The sequence below is a fragment of the Salvelinus sp. IW2-2015 genome, linkage group LG20 (assembly GCF_002910315.2).
Source record: "Salvelinus sp. IW2-2015 linkage group LG20, ASM291031v2, whole genome shotgun sequence".
Lineage (NCBI taxonomy): Eukaryota > Metazoa > Chordata > Actinopteri > Salmoniformes > Salmonidae > Salvelinus > Salvelinus sp. IW2-2015.
The window spans coordinates 60,925,469-60,950,241 of record NC_036860.1 but is presented as its reverse complement, the minus strand read 5'-3'; the positions used below and the strand labels follow the sequence as shown (position 1 = coordinate 60,950,241).

The 24,773-nt window shown below is 47.4% G+C and overlaps 1 protein-coding gene across 1 annotated transcript in view; it reads left to right on the top strand.

Moving 5' to 3' along the window:
• LOC111981917 (BDNF/NT-3 growth factors receptor) overlaps positions 1-21,946 on the top strand; it is a 44,733-nt gene extending 22,787 nt beyond the window's left edge. The window contains exons 16-19 of the mRNA XM_024013406.1: positions 10,225-10,465; positions 12,124-12,282; positions 14,188-14,373; positions 21,484-21,946. Of these exons, the coding sequence (XP_023869174.1) occupies positions 10,225-10,465; positions 12,124-12,282; positions 14,188-14,373 (586 nt within the window). The 3' untranslated portion in view covers positions 21,484-21,946. The remainder of the gene's footprint in view (positions 1-10,224; positions 10,466-12,123; positions 12,283-14,187; positions 14,374-21,483) is intronic.
• Positions 21,947-24,773: the final 2,827 nt, after the last annotated feature.

Genomic DNA, 24,773 nt, shown 5'->3' with positions numbered 1-24,773 from the left:
GTGTTTCTATGTTTAGGTGTTTGGTAATTAGCCTTATATGGTTCTCAATCAGGGACAGGTGTTTGACGTTTTCCTCTGATTGAGAACCATATAAAGGTAGGCGTTTCACACTGTTTGTTTGTGGGTGATTGTCTTCCGTGTCTGTGTCTGTGCACCACACGGGACTGTTTTCGGTTTGTTCGTTTTATGTAGTCTGTTCCTGTTCGTGAGTTCTTTCGTGCTTTATGTAAGTTCCATGTTCAGGTTTCGTCTACGTCGTTTTCTTATTTTGTAAGTTATTCAAGTGTTCTTCGTGTTCGTCTTTAATTTAATAAATTCATTATGTCATCATACCTCGCTGCGTATGGTCCTCCGATCCTTCTCTCCTCTCCTCGTCCGAGGAGGAGGAAGAGCTAGAGCACCGTTACAGAATCACCCACCAACCTAGGACCAAGCGACGGGGGAGAGCGCACAAAGGAAACCAGGACTCGTGGACATGGGAGGAAATATGAACGGAAAAGGACCCTGGGCTCAGACAGGGGCATATTGCCGCTCTATTGAAGAGAGGGAGGCAGCTAAAGCCCAGGAGCGGTGGTTTGAGGAGCAGCAAGGAGACGTGGCTGGAAACCCGAAAGCCTGTGAGTAAACCCCAAAAATTTCTTGGGGGGGGGCTTAAAGGGAGAGTGGCAAAGTCAGGTAGGAAACCTGCGCCTACTCCCTGTACTTACCGTGGAGAGCGAGAGTACGGGCAGACACCGTGTTACGCAGTAGAGCGCACGGTGTCTCCTGTACGTGTGCATAGCCCGGTGCGGGTTATTCCACCTCCCCGCACTGGTAGGGCTAGATTGAGCATTGAGCCAAGTGCCATGAAGCCGGCTCTACATATCTGGCCACCAGTGCGTCTCCTCGGGCCGGCTTACATGGCACCAGCCTTACGCATGGTGTCCCCGGTTGCCTACATAGCCCGGTGCGGGTTATTCCACCTCCCCGCACTGGTCGGGCGACGGGGAGTATTCAACCAGGTAAGGTTGGGCAGGCTCAATGCTCAAGGGAGCCAGTACGCCTGCACGGTCCGGTATTTCCGGCGCCACCTCCCCGCTCCAGCCCAGTACCACCAGTGCCTACACCACGCACCAGGCTTCCTGTGCGTCTCCAGAGCCCAGTTCCTCCTCCACGCACTCTTCCTGTGGTGTGTGTCTCCGGCCCGGTGCCTCCAGTTCCGGCACCACGCACTAAGCCACCTGTGCGTCTCCAGAGCCCTGTATGCACTGTTCCTTCTCCCCGCACTCGCCCTGAGGTGCGTGCCCTCAGCCCGGTACCTCCAGTTCCGGTACCACGCACCAGGCCTATAGTGCGCATCGAGAGTCCAGTGTGCCTGTTGTTGTTCCCCCACTAGCCTAAAGGTGCGTGTCTTAGCCCGGTACCTCCAGTTCCGGCGCCACGTACCAGGCCTATAGTGCGTCTCAGTCGGCCAGAGTCTGCCGTCTGCCCAACGGCGCCTGAACTGCCCGTCTGCCAAGCGGCGCCTGAACTGCCGTCTCCAAGCGCGCGAACTGCGCTGCAACGCGCCTCTGCCGCTGCCAAGCGGCGCCTGAACTGCCCGTCTGCCAAGCGGCGCCTGAACTGCCCGTCTGCCAACGGCGCCTGAACTGCCCGTCTGCCCAACGCTGTCAGAGCCGTCCGCCAGACAGGAGCCGCTAGAGCCGTCGCCAGACCGGATCAGCCAGAGCCTTCGCCAGACCGGATCAGCCAGAGCCTTCCGCCAGACCGGATCAGCCAGAGCCTTCGCCAGACCGGATCAGCCAGAGCCTTCCGCCAGACCGGATCAGCCAGAGCCTTCCGCCAGACCGGATCAGCCAGAGCCTTCCGCCAGACCGGATCAGCCAGAGCCTTCCGCCAGACCGGATCAGCCAGAGCCGTCAGCGAGCCATGACCAGCCAGAGCCGTCATCCAGCCATGACCAGCAGAGCCGTCATCCAGCCATGACCAGCCAGAGCCGTCATCCAGCCATGACCAGCCAGAGCCGTCATCCAGCCATGACCAGCCAGAGCCGTCATCCAGCCATGACCAGCCAGAGCCGTCATCCAGCCATGACCAGCCAGAGCCGTCATCAGCCATGACCAGCCAGAGCCGTCATCCAGCCATGACCAGCCAGAGCCGTCATCCATCCAGGATCCGCCAGAGCCGTCATCCAGCCAGGATCCGCCAGAGCCAGCCAGCCAGGATCCGCCAAGCCAGCCAGCCAGGATCGCCGAGCCAGCCAGCCAGGATCCGCCAGAGCCAGCCAGCCAGGATCCGCCAGAGCCAGCCAGCCAGGATCCGCCGTCCCTCAGTCCGGAGCCGCCGCTCCTCAGTCGGAGCCGCCGTCCCTCAGTCCGGAGCTGCCGTCCCTCAGTCCGGAGCTGCCGTCCCTCAGTCCGGAGCTGCCGTCCCTCAGTCCGGAGCTGCCGTCCCTCAGTCCGGAGCTGCCGTCCCTCAGTGTCCGGAGCTGCCCCTTATCCTGGTGCTTGCCCCTTAGTCCGGTGCTGCCCCTTAGTCCGGTGCTGCCCCTTAGTCCGGTGCTGCCCCTTAGTCCGGTGCTGCCCCTTAATCCAGTGGGGTTAATTTGGAGGGTGGCCATTTGGAGGAGGCTACGAAAGCGGGTAGTGACTATGGTGGGGTGGGAACCACGCCAGAGCCTGAGCCGCCACCGTGGACGGATGCCCACCCAGACCCTCCCCTAGACTTTTGGTGGTGCGTCCGGAGTTCGCACCTTGAGGGGGGGTTCTGTCACGTTCCTGACCTGTTTTATGTTATTTTTGTATGTGTTTAGTTGGTCAGGGCGTGAGTTGGGTGGGGCATTCTATGTTTTGTGTTTCTATGTTTAGGTTGTTGGTAATTAGCCTTATATGGTTCTCAATCAGGGACAGGTGTTTGACGTTTTCCTCTGATTGAGAACCATATAAAGGTAGGCGTTTCACACTGTTTGTTGTGGGTGATTGTCTTCCGTGTCTGTGTCTGTGCACCACACGGGACTGTTTTCGGTTTGTTCGTTTTATGTAGTCTGTTCCTGTTCGTGAGTTCTTTCGTGTCTTTATGTAAGTTCCATGTTCAGGTTTCGTCTACGTCGTTTTCTTATTTTGTAAGTTATTCAAGTGTTCTTCGTGTTTCGTCTTTAATTTAATAAATTCATTATGTCATCATACCTCGCTGCGTATGGTCCTCCGATCCTTCTCTCCTCTCCTCGTCCGAGGAGGAGGAAGAGCTAGAGCACCGTTACAGAATCACCACCAACCTAGGACCAAGCGACGGGGGGAGCGCAACAAGGAAACCAGGACTCGTGGACATGGGAGAAATATTGAACGGAAAAGGACCCTGGGCTCAGACAGGGGCATATTGCCGCTCTATTGAAGAGAGGGAGGCAGCTAAAGCCAGGAGCGGTGGTTTGAGGAGGCAGCAAGGAGACGTGGCTGGAAAACCCGAAAGCCTGTGAGTAAACCCCAAAAATTCTTGGGGGTGGCTTAAAGGAGAGTGGCAAAGTCAGGTAGAACCTGCGCCTACTCCCGTTACTTACCGTGGAGAGCGAGAGTACGGGCAGACACCGTGTTACGCAGTAGAGCGGCACGGTGTCTCCTGTACGGGTGCATAGCCCGGTGGCGGTTTATTCCACCTCCCCGCACTTGTAGGGCTAGATTGAGCATTTGAGCCAAGTGCCATGAAGCCGGCTCTACATATTCTGCGCCACCAGTGCGTCTCCTCGGGCCGGCTACATGGCACCAGCCTTACGCATGGTGTCCCCGGTTTGCCTACATAGCCGGTGCGGGTTATTCCACCTCCCCGCACTGGTCGGGCGACGGGAGTATTCAACCAGGTAAGGTTGGCAGGCTCAATGCTCAAGGGAGCCAGTACGCCTGCACGGTCCGGTATTTCCGGCGCCAACCTCCCGCTCCAGCCCAGTACCACCATGCTACACCACGCCCAGGCTTCCTGTGCGTCTCCAGAGCCCAGTTCCTCCTCCACGCACGCTTCCTGTGGGTGTGTGTCTCCGGCCCGGTGCCTCCAGTTCTCCGGCACCACCACTAACCACCCTGTGCGTCTTCCAGAGCCCTGTATGCACTGTTCCTTCTCCCCGCACTCGCCTCACCTGAGGTGCGTGCCCTCAGCCCGGTACCTCCAGTTCCGGTACCACGCACCAGGCCTATAGGCGCATCGAGAGTCCAGGTGTGCCCTGTTGTTGCTTCCCGCCACTAGCCTAAAGTGCGTGTCTCCTAGCCGCGTACCTCCGTTCAGGCGCCACTACCGAGGCCTATATATGCGTCTCAGTCGGCCAGAGTCTGCCGTCTGCCCAACGGCGCCTGAAACTGCCCGTCTGCCAAGCGGCGCCTGAACTCCCCGTCTGCCAAGCGCGCGCCTGGAACTGCCCGTTGCCAAGCGGCGCCTGAACTGCCCGTCTGCCAATGCGGCGCCTAACTGCCCGTCTCCAGACGCGCTGAACTGCACCGTCTGCCCAACGCTGCTGTCAGAGCCGTCCGCCAGACAGCGGCGCGTAGCTCGCTCCGCGACCGAACAGCGCGCCTCTCCTGCCAAGTGACCGGACTCAGCGCAGAGCCTTCGCCGCCAGAACCGGGATCGCCAGAGCCTTCGCCAGCTCCGCCAGACCTGGATCACGCCAAGAGCTCTCGCCAGACCGATCAGCCAGAGCCGTATCGCGCCACCGACCACGGCACAGAGCCTTCCGCCAGACCGCGATTCCCAGCCATCAGAGGCCTTCCTGCCACGGATCACCAGAGCCGTTCAGCGAGCCAGTACCAGGCAGAGCCTCATCCAGCCATGACCAGCCAGCAGCCGTCAATCCAGCGCATGCACCAGCGCAGAGCCGTCATCCAACGCTATGACGCCCCAGAGCGTCATCCAGCCATGACCAGCCAGAGCCGTCATCCAGCCATGACCAGCCAGAGCCGTCATCCAGCCATGACCAGCCAGAACGCTCGATCCAGCCATGACCACACAGAGCCGTCATCACCATCCAGGATCGCTCCAGAGGAGCCGTCATCCAGCACACAGTGGATCCGCCAGAAGCCAGCAGCAGCCAGGGATCCGCCAGAGCCAGCCAGCCCGGATCCGCCAGAGCCAAGCCAAGCCAGGAGTGCGCCCAGACCAGCCGCCGGATCCGCCACAGAGCCAGCCAGTCCAGCCGTCCTCAGTCGGAGCTGCCGTCCCTCAGTCCGGAGCTGCCGTCCCCTCAGTCCGGAGCGCGCCGTCCTCAGTCGAGGCGTCCTCCTCAGTCGGAGCTGCCGTCCTCAGTCGGAGCTGCCGTCCCTCAGTCGGAGCTGCCGTCCCTCAGTCGGAGCTCCGTCCTCAGTCGGCAGCTCGCTCCCTCATCGGAGCTGCCCCTTATCCTGGTGGCTGCCCCTTAGTCCGGTTGCTGCCCCTTAGTCCGGTGCTGCCCCTCCTAGTCCGAGTCTGCCCCTAGTCCGGTGCGCCCTTAATCCATGGGGTTAATTTGGAGGGTGGCCTATTGGAGAGGCTACGAAAGCGGGTAGTGACTATGGTGGGGTGGGAACCACGCCCAGCGCCTGAGCGCCACCGTGGACGGATGCCCAACCCAGACCCTCCCCTAGACTTTGTGGTGCGTCCGGAGGTCGCACCTTGAGGGGGGTTCTGTGCACGTTCCTGACCTGTTTATGTTATTTTTTGTATTGGTTTAGTTGGTCGGGTGTGTAGTTTGGGTGGGCATTCTCTATGTTTTGTGTTTCTAAGTGTTTAGGTTGTGGTAATTAGCCTATTATGGTTCTCAATCAGGAACGGTGGTTTGACGTTTTCTCTCTGATTGAGAACCATAAAAAGGTAGGGTTTCACACATGTTTGTTGGGGTGATTGTTTCCGTGTCTGTGTCTGTGCACCACACGGACGTTTCGGTTTGTTCGTTTTATGTAGTCTGCCTGTTCGTGAGTTCTTTCGTGTCTTTAATGTAAGTCCATGTTCAGGTTTCGTCTACGTCTTTCTTATTTGTAAGTTATTCAAGTGTTCTTCGTGTTTCGTCTTTAATTTAATAAATTCATTATGTCATCATACTCGCTGCGTATTGGTCCTCCGATCCTCTCTCTCCTCTCGTCTCGAGGAGGAGGAAGAGCTAGAGCACCGTTACAGAATCACCCCGCAACCTAGACCATACGCGACGGGAGCCAGACTAGAGGAAACCGAGGACTCGTGCGATGGGAGAGAGAATATGTAGACCAAGGCAAAAGGACCCTGGGCTCAGCAGGGCGATATTGCTGCTCTATTGAACGAGAGGAGAGGCAAGCTAAAGACCCAGGAGCGGTGGTTTGAGGAGGCACAAGGAGACGTGGCATGGAAACCCGAAAGCCTAGTGAGGTAACCACAAAATTTCTTTGGGAAGGGTGGACTTACAAGGGAGAGTGCAAAGTCAGGTGGAAACCTGCGTGCACTACTCCCTGTACTTACCGTGGAGAGCGAGAGTACGGGCAGACACCGTCTGCAGAGTGAGAGCGCCAGCAGGTGTCTCCTGTACGTATGCATAGCTCCGGTGCGCGGTATTCCACCTCCCGCACTGGTCAGGGCTAGATTGCAGCATTGAGGCCATAGTGCCAGGTGAAGACCGGCTTCTACATATCTGGCCACCAGTGCGTGCTCCTCGGGCCCCGGTTAATACATGGCACCAGCCTTACGCATGGTGTCCCCGTTTTGCCGACATAGACCGTGCCGCGGTTATTCAACCCTCCCCGCACTCGCGTCGGGCCGACGGGTGATGTTTCAACCGGTAAGGTTGGGTCAGGCTCCAATGCTCAAGGGAGCCAAGTCGCGCTGCACGGTCCGGTAATTTCCGCGCCCACTCCCGCTCGCAGCCCAGTACCACGTCGATGCCCTACAGCCACGTCGCAGGCTCCTGTGCGCTCTCCAGAGCCTCGTTCCTCTCTCCCACGCATTCTCTTCCATGTGGTGGTTCTTCCGCCGGTGCCTACCAGTTCGGCCCAGCGCACTAAGCCACCTTGTGCGTCATCCCAGAGCCCATGTATCGCACTGTTCCTTCTCCCCGCAACATCGCCCTGAGTGTGTGCCCCTCAGCCACGTACGCTCCAAGTTCCGGTACCCACGCACCAGGCCTATAGTGCGCAATCGAGAAAGTCCAGGTTGCCTGGTTGTTGTTCCCCGCACTAGCCTAAAGGTAGCGTGCTCCTACCCAGGTACTCCTCGCAGTTCCGGCGCTCAACGGATACCACGCTATAGTGCGTCTCGTCGCCAGAGAGTCTGCCGTCTGCCAACGGCGCCTGAACTGCCCGTCTGGCCAAGCCGCGCCTGAACTGCCAGTCTGCACAATGCCGGCCGCACTGACACTGCCCGAGTCTGCAAGGCCGAACCGCTGCCTGAATGCGTCTGCCGATAGCTGGCCGTCTAAACTGCAAGTTGCACTGGCGCGCTGAACTGCCGCGTCTGCCACCGCGCCTGAATGCCCGTTGCCCAACGCTGTCAGAGCCGTCCGCCAGACAGGAGCCGCTGAGCCTCGCCAGACGGATCAGCCGAGCCTTCCGCCAGACCGGTCAGCCAGAGCCTTCGCCAGACCGAATCAGCGCAGAAGCCTCCGCAAGACCGGATCAGCCAGAGCTTCCCAGCCGATCGCAGGCTCCGCAGACCGGATCAGCCAGAGCCTTCCGCCAGACCGATCAAGCCAGAGCCTTCCGCCAGACGGCGCCGAGCTCCAGCCTGCAGACCGTCATCCTGCTCAGCCGACATCCCCCAGGCCAGCGAGCCGTCATCTCACACAGCAGAGCCAGATCGCCAGACCAGAGCGTTCATGACCAGCCAGACAGACAACGTCATCCAGCCATGACCAGCCGAAGCCGTCACTCCAGCCATGACCAGCCAACCGCCGTCATCCAAGCATTCGACAGCCGCAGAGCCGTCATCCCAGCCATGACCGCCAGAAGGCCGTCATCCATGCCATGACAGCCAGAAGCCCTGTCATCCAGCCTATGACCAGCCGAGCAGACCATCGGTCGGCGTCATCCAGCCGATCCGCAGACCAGCCAGAGCCGTAATCTCCAGCGATGACAGCCAGAAGCCCGTCATCCAGCCATGCCCAAGCTCTCGAGCCGTCATCAGCCATGAACCAGCCAGAGCATCGATCATCCAAGCCATGCATCCATGGCCAGAGCATTCAGTCCATTCACAGGGATCCGCCAGAGCCTTGTCGATCCTAGCAGGATCCGCTCAGAAGCAGCCAGCCAGGATCCGCCAGTGCCAGGCACAGGCCAGGATACCGCCAGAGCCACGCCACCAGGGATCCGCCAGAGCCAGCCAGCCAGTGCTCCGCCAGAGCCAGCCAGCCAAGGATCCGCCGTCCACTCAGATCACGGAAGCTGCCGGTCCCTCAGTCCGGAGCTGCCGTCCACATCAGTCTCGGAGACTGCCTGTCCCTCAGTCGGAGGACTGCCGTCCTCGCCGGATGCTTGCCGTCCCTCGAGTCCGGAGCTGCCGTCCTCCGTCAGGAGCTATTTTTTTTCGCGTCCCTCAGTCCGGAGACTGCCGCTCCCTCAGTCCGGTGGAGATGCACCTATATCCTGGTGACTGCCGCCCTCTAGTCCGGTGCCTGCTCCGTTAAGTCCTGGTGCGCCCTTAGTTCCTGCTGCCCCTTAGTCCGTGACTCGCCCCTTAATCTCAGTGGGTTCAAATTTGGCAGGGGCCATTTGAGAGGAGCTACGGAAAGCGTGGTAGTGAGCTATGGTGGCAGGTGGGAACACGACTCGCCAGAGGCCTTGGAGCCAGCCTCAACCGTGGGTACGGTATGTCCCACCCATACCACTCTCCCTTAATACTTTTGTCTGCGTCCGGAAGTTCGCCACCATTGAGTTTCTGTCAACGTTCCTGTACTCGTTTTATGTTATTTTTGGTGATAGTGTTTATTAGAGATCAGGGCGTGAGTTTGGTGTGGGCATTCATATGTATGTGTATTTCTATGTTTACTGATATTTTGGTATTGAAGCACTTAATATGGTTCTCAATCAGGGACAGGTGTTTGACGTTTTCCTCTGATTGAGAACCATATAAAGGTAGGCGTTTCACACTGTTTGTTTGTGGGTGATTGTCTTCCGTGTCTGTGTCTGTGCACCACACGGGACTGTTTTCGGTTTGTTCGTTTTATGTAGTCTGTTCCTGTTCGTGAGTTCTTTCGTGTCTTTATGTAAGTTCCATGTTCAGGTTTCGTCTACGTCGTTTTCTTATTTTGTAAGTTATTCAAGTGTTCTTCGTGTTTCGTCTTTAATTTAATAAATTCATTATGTCATCATACCTCGCTGCGTATTGGTCCTCCGATCCTTCTCTCCTCTCCTCGTCCGAGGAGGAGGAAGAGCTAGAGCACCGTTACACCTCCAGGAATTTACGACCTGAGATAACAGAGCCTGGGTGTAAGGGGAAGAGAGAGGTGGTGAGAGAGAGTTGGTGCTTGCTATATCCAAAGAGGGCCACGTCATGACAGTTAGGACCGTGAGCGTGGCTGAGGTGCACCCATGACCAGCTCGGAAACCAGATTGCATAGCGGAGAAGGTACAGTGGGATTCGAAATGGTCGGTGATCTATTTGTTAACTTGGCTTTCGAAGACCTTAGAAAGGCAGGGTAGGATAGATATAGCTCTGTAGCAGTTTAGTAGTAGTTTCTTTGCAGCAATACAACCATGAAGGCCTGATTCACGCAGTCTCCTCTGAATAGTTGATGTTGAGATGTGTTTGTTACTTGAACTCTGAAGCATTTATTTGGGCTGACATTTCTGAGGCTAGTAACTGTAATTAACTTGTCCTCTGCAGCAGAGGTAATTCTGGGTCTTTCTTTCCCGTGGCGGTCCTCATGAGAGCCAATTTCATCATAGCTCTTGATGGTTTTTGCGACTGCACTTAAATAAACTTTCAAAGTTCTTGAAAGCCCAAATAGGGCTATCTTCTGTATACCATTTGTTTAACACTTTTTTTGGTTACTACATGATTCCATATGTGTTATTTCATACTTTCATGTCTTCACTGTTATTTTACAATGTAGAAAATAGTAAAAAAATAAAGAAATATCCTTGAATGAGTAGGTGTGTCTAAACCTTTGACTGGTACTGCATGTTAGTTTGATGGTGATACTGTATTTGAATTAAAACTGTATAACTGCATTGCAATGCAAGCGTATGAGTTTGCACTTATCCTTTGCTGTAGTCAGCTGTAGGTAACTATAGTTTGCATTGTGTCTGACCCACCTGTGTTGTGGTGCAGGTCCCATGGTCCTGACATGGTGCTGATGGCTGATGGGCAGCACAGCCTGATGGTGGAGCTGACCCAGTCCCAGATGCTGCTCATCGCCCAGCAGATCGCTGCAGGCATGGTCTACCTGGCCTCCCAGCACTTTGTCCACAGAGACCTGGCCACACGCAACTGTCTGGTGGGAGAGAACCTGCTGGTCAAGATTGGGGACTTTGGCATGTCCAGGGACGTGTACAGCACCGACTACTACAGAGTGAGTCACATACATACATACATACATACATACATACATACATACATACATACATACATACATACATACATACATACATACATACATACATACATACATACAAGCAGGACAGGAATACTCTCAAATGTATCATTTTAATTTTGTCTGGTTTTGTTTTGTAACAGCCATGCAGTTACAGCAATAGTTATTTTAACAATTTAAAAAGAAATCTATTTTTAATGCCATTTAAATGCAAATTCTATAATCTGCATATACATGCTATTTCCATGTTCTTAAAATACCAAGATTTCATAAACTCCTCTCCAGTATCTAACCCATTTCACATAATGTGAGGGAAAAATAATCTACCGTAGCGGCTAGCCCAATCTGTTTCTGCTTTATCCAACTTTATTGTTGTTGTAATGCTGCACTGGGATTGGCTAGTTAAAGCACAAACCGATTGAGTGACCAGGCTAGCTGTTACTATCTAGTCTACACTAGAATAGTATAAACAGGCACTAGAGATTCTGGGTTCGAGTCCAGAATCTGTCGCGACCGGAAGACCCATGCCATGGGGCGGCGCACAATTGGCCCAGCGTCGTCCGGGTTAGGGGAGTGTTTGGCCGGCAGGGTTGTCCTTGTCCCATCGCGCACTAGCGACTCCTGTGGCGGGCCGGGCGCAGTGCACGCTGACACGGCCAGAAGGTGCACGGTGTTTCCTCCGACACATTGGTGCGGCTGGCTATCGGGTTAAGTGGGCATTGTGTCAAGAAGCAGTGTGGCTTGGTTGGGTTGTGGTTCGGAGGACGCATGGCTCTCGACCTTCGCCTCTCCTGAGTCCGTACTGGAGTTGCAGCGATGAGACACGACTGTAACTATCAATTGAATACCACGAAATTGTGGAGAAAAATGGGTAAAAGTAACACAAAAAAATGTATAATAAAAAATAATAGTATAGACAACGCTACAGGCGTCAGTCATTACAGTCATTACAGATAGTAATCTTAAGCCAGTAATATGATTTGTTAGTTCCAAACATGTGTTGTCTCCCAGTCAGCCACCGTCCTAGGGTCTATGTAGACAACAGTACCCTCTGCTGCTGACTGGCCCTCCCTGGGGAGAATCAATACAAAACAGATGAATGTAACTGAGACCCATCATGCCCCAATCAGATAGCAGCATATGAATAGGCCCACTCACTAATACACAGATAGGAAGACCAAGAATGCAGCTGAACAGCACTTGGCTCAACACATGGAATAATTAGCCAGTTATTGTAAACCGACAATTGTGATGTCAATATTAGCCATGGCAGAAGATTGTTAATACCGTTACAGGCAAAAAATGAATTGTGCAAGTTGGGTTTAAATACATTTTTTTTTAAATATATCACATCATGACATTGCATTCCACGAGAACTCTAGGCTCACACACAATATACATTTGTGTACATGTCATGTTAACCAAAGGCCTTATCGTTTAGGTTGGTTACTGACCTGACTGACTTAGTCCTTTCAGCTGCTTGTGGAGCAAAGTGACTCAACACCTATCCATTTAACCCCTTTTCGGGGGGTAGCTTCTTTTCTTCACTACAGTTTGTTCCAACCTTCATCTCCTTCATTTGACCTTCTCTGTGGTTTACCTGGATTGTTCCTGATGGATCCTTTGTCTGTTTCCAGGTGGGGGGTCACACCATGCTGCCCATCCGCTGGATGCCTCCTGAGAGCATCATGTACCGGCGGTTCACCACGGAGAGCGACGTCTGGAGTCTGGGCGTGGTCCTCTGGGAGATCTTCACCTATGGGAAGCAGCCCTGGTACCAGCTCTCCAACAATGAGGTCAGTAGTCTCTTATGACAGACAGCAGCACTCAATGGGATTTGGTTCTGGGTTCTGAGATGACAAGGTCAGAGACGGAAGCTCAAACCTTTCCTAAAGTAGATTGACTACACTGGTAGCATAGTTAGGGCCTTGTGTTTTGGACAGTCATGTCACATGACCTGGATTTTAAACTCTTATTTAAAGCTTTTTCAACAAACTGTCCCCTTTTATTTTTATGTCAGATAGTCCGGCACCATCCTCAGACAATTGCTTTAATTTGTGGTGTAATTTTGGAAAATACTTAAAATAAAGGTTCAAATTGAGGTCATGTGACATGATAGCCCAAAACACAGGTCCCTAACCATAGCACCTGACCTCCAATGATGAGATTTATCTCCAATACATCACTCTGCTGTTGTCTCTTTTTCTAATCTTAGTTACAGTAGGTCACATTCGTATTGTCCACATAGATTTGAAATGTATTATGAATATACAGTACCAGTCAAAAGTTTGGACACACCTACTCATTCCTGGGTTTGTCTTATACTATGTTCTACATTGTAGAATAATAACGAAGACATCAAAACTATAAAATAATATTTATGGAATCATGTAGTAACCCAAAAATTGTTAAACAAATCAAAATATATTTTATATTTGAGATTCTTCAAAGTAGCCACCCTTTGCCTTGATGACAGCTTTGCACACTCTTAGCATTCTCTCAACCATCTTCATTAGGTAGTCACCTGGAATGTATTTCAATTAACAGGTGTGCCTTGTTAAAAGTTCATTTGTGGAAGTTCTTAATGCGTTTGAGCCATTCAGTTGTGTTGTGACAAGGTAGGGGTGGTATACAGAAGATAGCCCTATTTGATAGAAGACCAAGTCCATATTATGGCAAGAACAGCTCAAATAAGCAAAGAGAAATGACAGTCCATCATTACTTTAAGACATGAAGGTCAGTAAATCCGGAACATTTCAAGAACTTTGAACATTTCTTCAAGCGCAGTCTCAAAAACCACCAAGCGCTATGATGAAACTGGCTTATGAGGACCGCCACAGGAAAGGAAGACCCAGAGTTATCTCTGCTGCAGAGGATAAGTTCATTAGTTAATAGCCTCTGAAATTGCAACCCAAATAAATGCTTCACAGAGTTCAAGTAACAGACACATCTCAACATCAACTGTTCAGAGAAGACTGCGTGAATCAGGCCTTCATGGTCAAATTGCTTCAAAGAAACCACTACTAAAGGACACCAATAAGAAGAGACTTGCTTAGGCCAAGAAACATGACCAATGGACATTAGACCATTGTAAATCTGTCATTTGGTCTGAATTTGAGATTTTTAGTTCCAACCACCGTCTCTTTGTGAGACACAGAGTAGGTGAACCGATGATCTGCGCATGTGTAGTTCTCACCATGAAGCATGGAGGAGGAGGTGTGATGGTGTGGGTGTGCTTTGCTGGTGACACTGTCTGTGATTTATTTAGAATTCAAGGCACACTTAACCAGCATGGCTACCACAGCATTCTGCAGCGATACGCCATCCCATCTGGTTTGCGTCTAGTGGGACTATGATTAGTTTTTCAACAGGACAATGACCCAAAACACACCTCCAGGCTGTGTAGGTTTTGACTGGGGTAGCCTGTCATTGTATATAATAATTTGTTCTTAACTGACTTGCCTAGTTAAATAAAGGTTAAATAATAACAATAAAATGAACTACTGTACATTTCCCAGCAATCTATTAAATAAACCAGTCTATAAAACATATCACCTTGGTGAACCTCACATTTGTTTAGATGCTGTTATCATGTGAGCAATGGCTTCCTTGATTGACCCTGTGGGGATAAATGCATTTCATTTGAATTAAATTGAAAAAGTACTGAGCAGTGGTAGTGACCCGTGGTGCTCCCCCTACAGGTGATTGAGTGCATCACCCAGGGGCGCGTGCTGCAGCGGCCGCGTTCTTGTCCAAAGGAGGTGTACGACCTGATGCTGGGCTGCTGGCAGAGAGAACCCTACATGAGACTGAACATCAAAGAGATCCACAGCCTGCTCCAGAATCTGTCCAAGGCCTCGCCTGTCTACCTGGATATTCTGGGCTGAGTGAGTCTGGTCGGCTGGGTTTGTGTATGGGTGGGAATGAGTGTGGAGTTGTGTGCGTGCGAGCGAGCATACTGTTTGTATGGATGTGAATAAGGGTGGAGTTTGTGCGTGTGAGCATACTGTATGTGTGTTTATGGGTAGGATGAGGGTGGAGGTGTGTGTGAGCATACTGTATGTGTTTCTGTGTGCTGACTGTGCTTCTGCCTCCTCATCACATAGACAAAAACCTTACATTTGATTGCAATTTCCTTTCCTTGTCCATTTGAAAATACTCTTAGGACCCTTTTCTCAAACCCAGATTAAAAGAATCCCGGAGTAGGCCCAATTCTGGTTTAGTTAATCAAGAGCAAAAAATAGGATTTCATAAACATCAGTTAACCTTGAATTACATACTCCTGGACTTTGACGGGGACTTTTTAAATAATAGTCAAAGAATAACTTAATAATGTCCATGAAACCAAATGATCAGTAATCTTTATTAAATTGTAATTTAGTCAAGGAGTAGGCTAAATCTGGGTCAGCGAAACAGATCCTTAATGTACTTTTTTTTTTATTGTACTGTGTTTGCTGGTGATAAACCAAGGGAAAATGACTGCGTGTCAAAATCATCATGGACACGTGCCAACATGGATACAGCATTTCCTTGTTCCTCCTAACATGAGGAGGAATATCTCGTGTGGAGCAACATATAAAGTCGAGACGTGCAAAGAAAACTAAACCCATTGCAATGAAGTAAGGCTTACCGCTTATATAGATGTCATGGACTATTTTTATGATGTGAGAACTTTCTAATTGATGTCAAGGGCTCTTGACTCTGTTGTTTTCATGTTAAGTCATGTCTTTACATTTTGATTTGTGACTGGACTCTGTTGTCGTCATGGCCAACCAGAGCTGTGGAGTTGATATGTTGGCACTTGAAGYGTACCTCTTAGAACTTATAATGACTTCATAACACATTCATAAGCAGTATGTAAGCATGTCACGAATGTTTTTCCCCGTGTATTTATGAAATGCTAATGTACTGCAGTATGTAGGGTTATGAATGTTATGTTAAGTCTCTATGTAGGTACCCTCAGTCCAGAGAGAATGAGAGCCACACAACCAACACCGTTAATCCCCTGAGTGTTAATATCCATATGTGCATATTACCAAAACACTTTAATCTTATTCAAATAAGCGTTTACCTTTTAAAAGACAATGGCATCTCTATGCCATATTTATAATTCTTTATTTTTTTTWAATATTTTTTTTATGGATGTTTTCTGGTTGTGGTTCATTATCAGTGGTATTTTCTATCTGAATATATTTTGCTAGCTACTGACATTGTCCATTGTCCATGTAGAAGGTGTTGGTGTTTTGAATGTGGTTAGAATGCACTACACATGTCAGTCTTAACTGCATAACTAAAGCACAGTGAAAAATATCCTAGTATAAAGTTGGAACAGGGAGGAACTTTGAGTTGCCTCAACTCAAATCACAGCAGTATGGAAGTTGAGCATAGCAAAACATTGTCCTTTTTGTTTTGTCGTTTGTGAAGAGCACATTCACCAGCAATGGCTTGGTGATTAGAAAGAGAATCCCCCTTTTAAGAAAAAAAAGAAAAAAAAAAAAAAATAAGAAAAAGGGGCAAACATCCCCCCTTTTTTTTTTTAGAAATAGAAGGCCCCCATCCCCTTAGATAGAAGAATCCCCTTTAGATAGAGAATCCCCTTTAGATAGAGCAATCCCCTTAGATAGAGCATCCCCTTTAGATAGAGCATCCCCTTTAGATAGAGCATCCCCTTTAGATAGAGCATCCCCTTTAGATAGAGAATCCCCTTTATCCTCCAGCGTATGATTCTTTTGGTGGCCCATAACTCTACTACACTGTTTGTTTTGCATTTTCAAAGGCAGCTTTACAAATGTTGTTGAGGTTGTTGTCGACATTGATAAAATGTTACAGTATATTGAAGCTGATTAGGAAATTATGGATTTTGCCTTTGAGGATATTTGATTTATTTCAGCTGTACTTGTGGGGAATCGACAGAGTATGGGCACTGCTCTTAGTATGAGCCTTGAGTTAGAAAAGGTTTTCTGGTAGAATGCCCCTATTCAGCTATTTATGCACTTAAATTACTAATTTACATGTTTCCATTTTGTATAGCATATTATTGCAACCAGGGTGTGATTCTGTGATCTTACATTGATTGATATACAGTATATATCATATCCTATAACAGGATTCCCCACCTGGCGGCCAAATTCGGCCCCTGGGTGATTTTATTTGCCCCCCAAGTTTTCTGATCAAAAAATAATTATATATTTTTATTTTTGGACATAAGAATGTAAAAACACCACAAAAGCAGCCCCAATTGATTTTAATTTTGAAAATATGTTCCAAAGTATTACCACGCATAATAGAGATATACAGTTGAAGTCGGAAGTTTACATACACCTTAGCCAAATACATTTAAACTCAGTTTTTCACAATTCCTGACATTTAATCCTAGTAAAATGCCCTGCCTTAGGTCAGTTAGTATCACCACTTTATTTTAAGAATGTGAAATGTCAGAATAATAGTAGAGAGAATAGTTTATTTCAGCTTTGATTTCTTTCATCACATTCCCAGTGGGTCAGAAGTTTACATACACTCAATTAGTATTTGGTAGCATTGCCATTAAATTGTTTAACTTGGGTCAAACATCTCAGGTAGCCTTCCAAAAGCTTCCCACAATAAGTTGGGTGAATTTTGGCCAATTCCTCCTGACAGAGCTGGTGTAACTGAGTCAGGTTTGTAGGCCTCCTTGCTCGCACATGCCTTTTCAGTTCTGCCCACAATTGTCTATAGGATTGAGGTCAGGGCTTTGTGATGGCCACTCCAATACCTTGACTTTGTTGTCCTTAAGCCATTTTGCCATAAGTTTGGAAATATGCTTGGGGTCATTGTCCATTTGGAAGACCCATTTGTGACCAAGCTTTAACTTCATGACTGATGTTGCCTCAATATATCCACATAACTTTCCTTTCTCATGATGCCATCTATTTTGTGAAGTGCACCAGTCCCTCCTGCAGCAAAGCACCCCCACAACATGATGCTGCCACCCCRGTGCTTCACGGTTGGGATGCTGTTCTTCGGCTTGCAAGCCTCCCCCTTTTTCCTCCAAACATAACTATGGTCATTTTGGTCAGTTATATTTTTGTTTCATCAGACCCGAGGACATTTCTCCAAAAAGTACGATCTTTGTCCCCATGTGCAGTTGCAAACTGTATTTTTATGGCGGTTTTGAGCAGTGGCTTCTTCCTTGCTGAGTGGCCTTTCAGGTTATGTTGATATAGGACTCGTTTTACTGTGGCAATAGATATTTTTGTACCTGTTCCTCCAGCATCTTCACAAGGTCCTTTGCTGTGTTTCTGGGATTGATTTGCACTTTTCGCACCAAAGTAAGTTAATCTCTAGGAGACAGAACGCGTCTCCTTCCTGAGCGGTATAACGGCGTGGTCCCATGGTGTTTATACTTGCGTACTATTGTTTGTACAGATGAACGTGGTACCTTCAGGCGTTTGGAAATTGCTCCCAAGGATGAACCAGACTTGTGGAGGTCTACAATTATTTTCMGAGGTCTTGGCTGATTTCTTTTGATTTTCCCATGAGCAAAGAGGGACTGAGTTTGAAGGTAGGCCTTGAAATACATCCACAGGTACACCTCCAATTGACTCAAATGATGTCAATTAGCCTATAGGAAGCTTCTAAAGCCATGACATCATTTTCTGGAATTTTCCAAGCTGTTTAAAGGCACAGTCAACTTAGTGTACAGTATGTAAACTTCTGACCCACTGGAATTGTGATATAGTGAAATAATCTGTTTGTAAACAATTGTTGGAAAAATTATTATTAAAATCATGCACAAAGTAGATGTTCTAAACAACTTGCCAAAACTATAGTTTGTTAACAAGAAATTTGTGGGATGGATGAAAATGATTTTGAATGACTCCAACCTAAGTCAAATCAATCAAAGTTTATTTGTTACATGCGCCAAATACAAACAGGTGTAGACCTTACAGTGAAATGCTTACTTACAGGCTCTAACCAATAGTGCAAAAAAGGTATTAGGTGAACAATAGGTAGGTAAAGAAATAAAACAACAGTAAAAAGACAGGCTATATACAGTAGCGTGGCTACATACAGACACCAGTTAGTCAGGCTGATTGAGGTAGTATGTACATGTAGATATGGTTAAAGTGACAATGCYTATATGATGAACAGAGAGTAGCAGTAGCGTAAAAGAGGGGTTGGCGGGTGGTGGGTGGGACACAATGCAGATAGCCCGGTTAGCCAATGTGCGGGAGCACTGGTTGGTCGGCCCAATAAGGTAGTATGTACATGAATGTATAGTTAAAGTGACTATGCATATACGTGTATGTAAACTTCCGACTTCAACTGTATGTGACCGTATACAAACGTAAGCAAGGTCTGGACTTCATGCGGTCTATTTGTAGTCTACAAATGATTTATAACTATATTCCGGCCCCCTGAGCATCCGCTCAATGAAGACATCGGCCCACAGCTGAATCTATACTGAACAAAAATATAAACGAAACATGCAACAATTTCAATGATTTTATTGAGTTACAGTTTATATAAGGAAATCAGTCAATTTAAATAAATGAATTAGGACCTAATCTATGAATTTCACATGATGGGCCCACCAATTTGGGAGCCAGGCCCACCCATTGGGGAGCCAGGCCCAGCCAACAAAAATAACAACAAAAATAAATCTTAAATTCATCATTCCAAACAGTCGATTTCTGAGTGGATAGACTATTGTAAGTATCTAAAGCCAGCTATATCTGAATCAGCCATCTGAGTTCTCCACAAAAGGGCTTTATTACCAACAGAAATACTCCTCAGTTTCAGCAGCTGTCTGGGTGGCTGGTCTCAGACGATCCCACAGGTGAAGAAGCCGGATGTGGAGGTTCTGGGCTGGCGTGGTTACACGTGGTGTGCGGTTGTGAGGCCGGTTGGATGTACAACATCATTTTAGAGAATTTGGCAGGAGGTGGCTTACGGTAGAAATMAATATTAAATTATCTGGCAACAACTCTGGTGGACATTCCTGCAGTCAGCATACCAATTGCACACTCCCTCAAAACTTGAGACATCTGTGACATTGTGTTGTGACAAAACTGCACATTTTAGAGTGGCCTTTTGTTGTCCTCAGCACAAGGTTAATCTGTGTAATGATCATGCCACACCTGCCAGGTGGATAGATTATCTTGGCAAAGGATAAATGCTCACTAACAGGGATGTAAAGAAATTTMTGCACAAAATTTGAGCAAAATGAGCTTTTTGTGTGTATGGACAATTTCTGGGATCTTTTATTTCAGCTCATGAAACATGGGACCAACATTTTACATGTTGCGTTTATATTTTTGTTCAGTGTAGTTGATGATCTTTGACCTATAAGCTATTGCAGTGGTTAGGATCAGTTGTGAGAGTACCTTAAGTCTGATCCCCCATGTTGTACAGTAGAGCTGTGAGGCCTGCTGAACAGGTCCTAATCAAGGATGTGATGACTAGGTAACTCTGACAGAGTTGAGGCAGTATTGTACCACTATATGATTACCTAAACAACTTCCTATCAACCACCATCTCCCCGCTTTTTGACTGAATCTTCATGTGATCAGCATTCCCTATATGACTGGTCAATATGAAAAGGACCATTCATGTCACAGGGATCTGCTAAGTGTCTGTATGTAAGGCATTTCAAATCGGATTGTTTCTGCAGTGATATCAATGTAAAATCTTTCCACATTCTCTATCTCTATGCTGTCTTTACTGGAGTAGGCTAAGCCAGGATTCAATCCGGACTGCGAAAGATCCACGTTGTAGCGCAGTTTGCATTTAACGGTCATTTCCAATTGAGCCGACATTTTATTTTTTTATTTTTTTATTTCACCTTTATTTAACCAGGTAGGCTAGTTGAGAACAAGTTCTCATTTGCAACTGCGACCTGGCCAAGATAAAGCATAGCAGTGTGAACAGACAACACAGAGTTACACATGGAGTAAACAATAAACAAGTCAATAACATGGTAGAAAAAAAAGAGAATCTATATACAATGTGTGCAAAAGGCATGAGGTAGGCAATAAATCGAATAATTACAATTTAGCAGATTAACACTGGAGTGATAAATCATCAGATGATCATGTGCAAGAAGAGATACTGGTGTGCAAAAGAGCAGAAAAGTAAATAAATAAAAGCAGTATGGGGGGTGAGGTAGGTAAATTGCAGTGTTTACTTTGAACACGATCTCCACGGCGACGCTAACATGCATAGCCGAAAAGGGGCTAACGGATAGAATCTTGGCCGAACTCTTACTCATAAACGTGATCTCTACACTACTGTTTTATCAGTGATACTACATAAGATCCCAGTTCCCATAACCTTTGGCTTTTGATATGGAGATTATCCAGTGCATTAATGTTTGCTGTGGCAATAGATTAACTTCATAATGCTCTTTAGTGAGTCAGAAATGCACACCCAAACTCCTATGCTTTGAGCCACTGTCAATTCAATTGTTGTATTATCACCATCATCCCTGTTGCATTCTTTGCTAAACACCACAAAAACCTGCCCTCAGCTATGTTGGACTGTCTGCAACATAACACTGAAAAAGCGTACATATTTGTTTGGCGACCATGATCCGTCAATGGTTGGTTCTTTCTTGACCAGTTCCAACATTTTAGGCCATTCTCTATTATAGTCATGTGTGTCTGCTCTGAATATTCTGAATCGCCTGTAATCTGCATTCCATTCTGTACAGTTCGTATATTTGTCTAAATTAATAGTATGTTCTATAGTATATTCTGTTTCAAACAGGTACTTTATCAAAAAACGTGTGACAAAAATGTGTTATGGGCCACTGGCAATATGTAAATACAAATATATTAGTGCTAAAAAAACAAATATAATTTATTTGTGCTTGTTCATATCAGTGAGAATACTATCACATTTTTTGGTGGAACTTTGGAACTCGAGAAGAGAGTCCTTTAAAATTGTATTTTCTCTATGAAGAAGGAACTGATTCAGTGCTATATCCCAGCTCACCCTTCTTTCCTATCTGGTGGAAGGACCATAGAGGTTATGACTGACTGAGTGCCGTCTGTCTGTGAGAAGGCCATAACGTCTTGGTCACCCGGAACGTCGAACGACCAAATCCAGCGACCAGGTGAACCAATGGGGACAGAGGCCATCATTTCTCCACCCAACCACTCGTCTATTTCTGGCCTATTGGTCTTCTTTCAGATGAATAACTGTGACTTTGCATCATGAATAATAGTATGTTATTTTGAATGTAATCTCTCGGGATGGGACCTTTTTTTGAATGTAATCTCTTGGGATGGGGGGGATTGCCACTGGTTATTTTGTAAATATGAAAAAGCATCATTTAATTGTTTTTCTTATCCCTGTGCAGATATGTTTTACTTGCTGGCTGAATGATGTCGAGTGAGAGTCAGTGTCTTGCTGGCTGAATGATGTCGAGTGAGAGTCAGTGTCTTGCTGGCTGAATGATGTTGAGTGAGAGTCAGTGTCTTGCTGNGAGTGAGAGTCAGTGTCTTGCTGGCTGAATGATGTCGAGTGAGAGTCAGTGTCTTGCTGGCTGAATGATGTCGAGTGAGAGTCAGTGTATGCGTTCATACGTTTGTGAGTACGATGCCCCTGAGCTGCGGTGTGTGTGTTTTTCCCCAGCAGATTCAGTGTCACTGCTTACGTAACATTCAATTCTATCAATCAAATCTTTGTGCATCATGCGAGTAACTTCTCTGCAGTTAATGGAATTGTTCCTTGTAACACTGTGCATTTAATAAAGGTGGTATGTCTTACAATAAGTTGTCTCCTTTCAGAATGTCAGTTATAATTTACAATACCAATCTCATGCATTATGTTCTGTGAGGTTGTGTACATCTAAATAATTTATAGAACACAAAGCTGATTGAATTATCTGAGATATGGGTATCTTTGTGCAACTGTTCAATTGTTAGCAAGTTATGTGAAATTGTAAACCGGATATGCCAATAATAACTCATCAAATCAATTCACATGATATATTGCAAGTAGGCTACCGACCTGCAGCAGAATTCCATAGCACGCTCCCAATCTATCATGGAATTGCTGGCAGAGGTCATTTCAGTCATTGTACCCCAGTAGCCTCACCAGATCCATGCATCTCATAAATCACATTGATTTACTGCTCCTGCTCCACCATCAGGGCACACCATAGCAACAGAAAACGAAAAGGAGTTACTTGTTCAGATAGCTGTTCTTTCCAGGGAGGTACTTTCTTACATTTTGTGCCTACTGAATACGACCCAACTCTCTATTCTGTCTGATAGACAGGCAGAGTATCTAAGCAGTGTTGATTGATACTTGATACGTGCACCCGCCATTGCATCTGGTGGCTATTTTAAAAGAACCAGCCCTCGCAGTTTTATGAAAGGAATTCCAAGGTCAAAGTTGGGATCTAACAAACCCAGTTAAGTGACAACGGCAGCTGGCCCGTAGCAAAGGTCCTGATACACAGTCAAATCAAAACTAGCAGTGTTCGCTGCGCAGGATGAAGTGGTCCCTAGGACAGTTCTTACATTTCCTCCCCAACTGGTTATTTGGTATTTTATTAGGATTCCTGGGGTCCACACAAAACATGAAACATAATACAGAATGACATAATACAGAACATCATTAGACAAGAATAGAACTACATACATTTAAAAAAAGGCACATGTAGCCTACATATCAATGCATACACACAAACTATCTAGGTCAAATAGGGGAGCGTCGTTGTGCCGGTTTGCTTTATCATTTGAGCAATATGAGATGGAAGGAAGCGCCATGCAATAAGGGCTCTATATAATACTGTACATTTTCTTGAATTTGTTCTGAATTTGGGGACTATGAAAAGACCCCTGGTGGCATAAGTGTGTGTGTCAGAGCTGTGTGTAAATTGACTATGTAAACAATTTGGGATTTTCAACACATTGTTTCTTATAAAAAGAAGAAGTGATGCAGTCAGTCTCTCCTCAACTCTTAGCCAAGAGAGACTGCCATGCATAGTATTTATATCAGCCCTCTGATTACAATGAAGAGCAAGACGTGCCGCTTTGTTCTGGGCCAGCTGCAGCTTAACTAGGTTAAGATTTGGGGACAGCAAATTCTTCTCCTAGTGCTTGGTCGATTTCATTAGGCACAAAACGGAGTGGTTCTCTATCTGAACTTACCCAATTAAAAAATMTGAAACTCATTTTCCGTTGCAAAACATTTTGCTACAGTGTGCCCTAATGAGCATAACCTTTGTTGCAGTTATTTAGGCCAGGATTCAATCAGATCAGCGGTAACCTGCATAAGCTGACAAATAGTTTTTCATTGCTTTTTWAAAAAATGTTTAAAGCGTGTAGGAGGGTGAACTGTGATAGAGCTGTCAAATCAACAAGCGGCTCCTGCATTGGATGCACGAGTAGAAATCCCATGCAGCTGTGTGACAAGTTCGTACACTGATTTTAACCTATTATTTCTTTAAAATGAATTACAATGTGTCATTTCCATATAGCTTACAATTTCTCGTTCTGAACTTCTGTGGTTTGTGACAATGACCACAAGAGCTCACAGATTTGACAGCTCTAACACGGTTACACCACCAACACAACCCCGCAGAAAAAGCTTATTGGTGGTTCCAAACTTCATTCCATAAGGATGGAGGCCACTGTGTTCTTGGGGACCTTCAATGCTGCAGACATGTTTTGGTACCCTTCCCCAGAACTGTGCACAATCCTGTCTTGGTGTTCTACAGCTAATTCCTTCGACCTCATGGCTTGGTTTTTGCTCTGACATGCACTGTCAACTGTGGCACCTTTATATAGACAGGTGTGTGCCTTTCCAAATCATGTCCAAACGATTGAATTTACCACAGGTGGACTCCAATCAAGTTGTAGAAACGTCTCACGGGTGATCAATGGAAACAGGATGCACCTGAGCTCAATTTCAATTCTCATAGCAAAGTGTCTGAATACTTATGTAAATAAGGTATTTCTGTTTAATAAATTTGCACCCCCCCCCAAAAAAAGTTTTTGCTTTGTCATTATGGGGTATTTTGTGTAGATTGATGAGTTTTTATTTCATCAATTTTAGAATAAGACTAACGTAACAAAATGTGGGAAAAGTCAAGAGGTCTGAATACTTTCCAAATCCACTCTGTCATGCAGGTAGAGTTGAGTATGGTTAGTATGTAGCTAGCTACTGTGTTTGAAAAAAATCTCAGTGTAGTTTGCAGGTCCAGGGAAACGGCTGTCTACAGGCACAGCATTGTTTGTAGGACAAGGTAGGACAAGGGTGAGGCTGTGTTTATAGGCACTAGGTCCTACTTGTT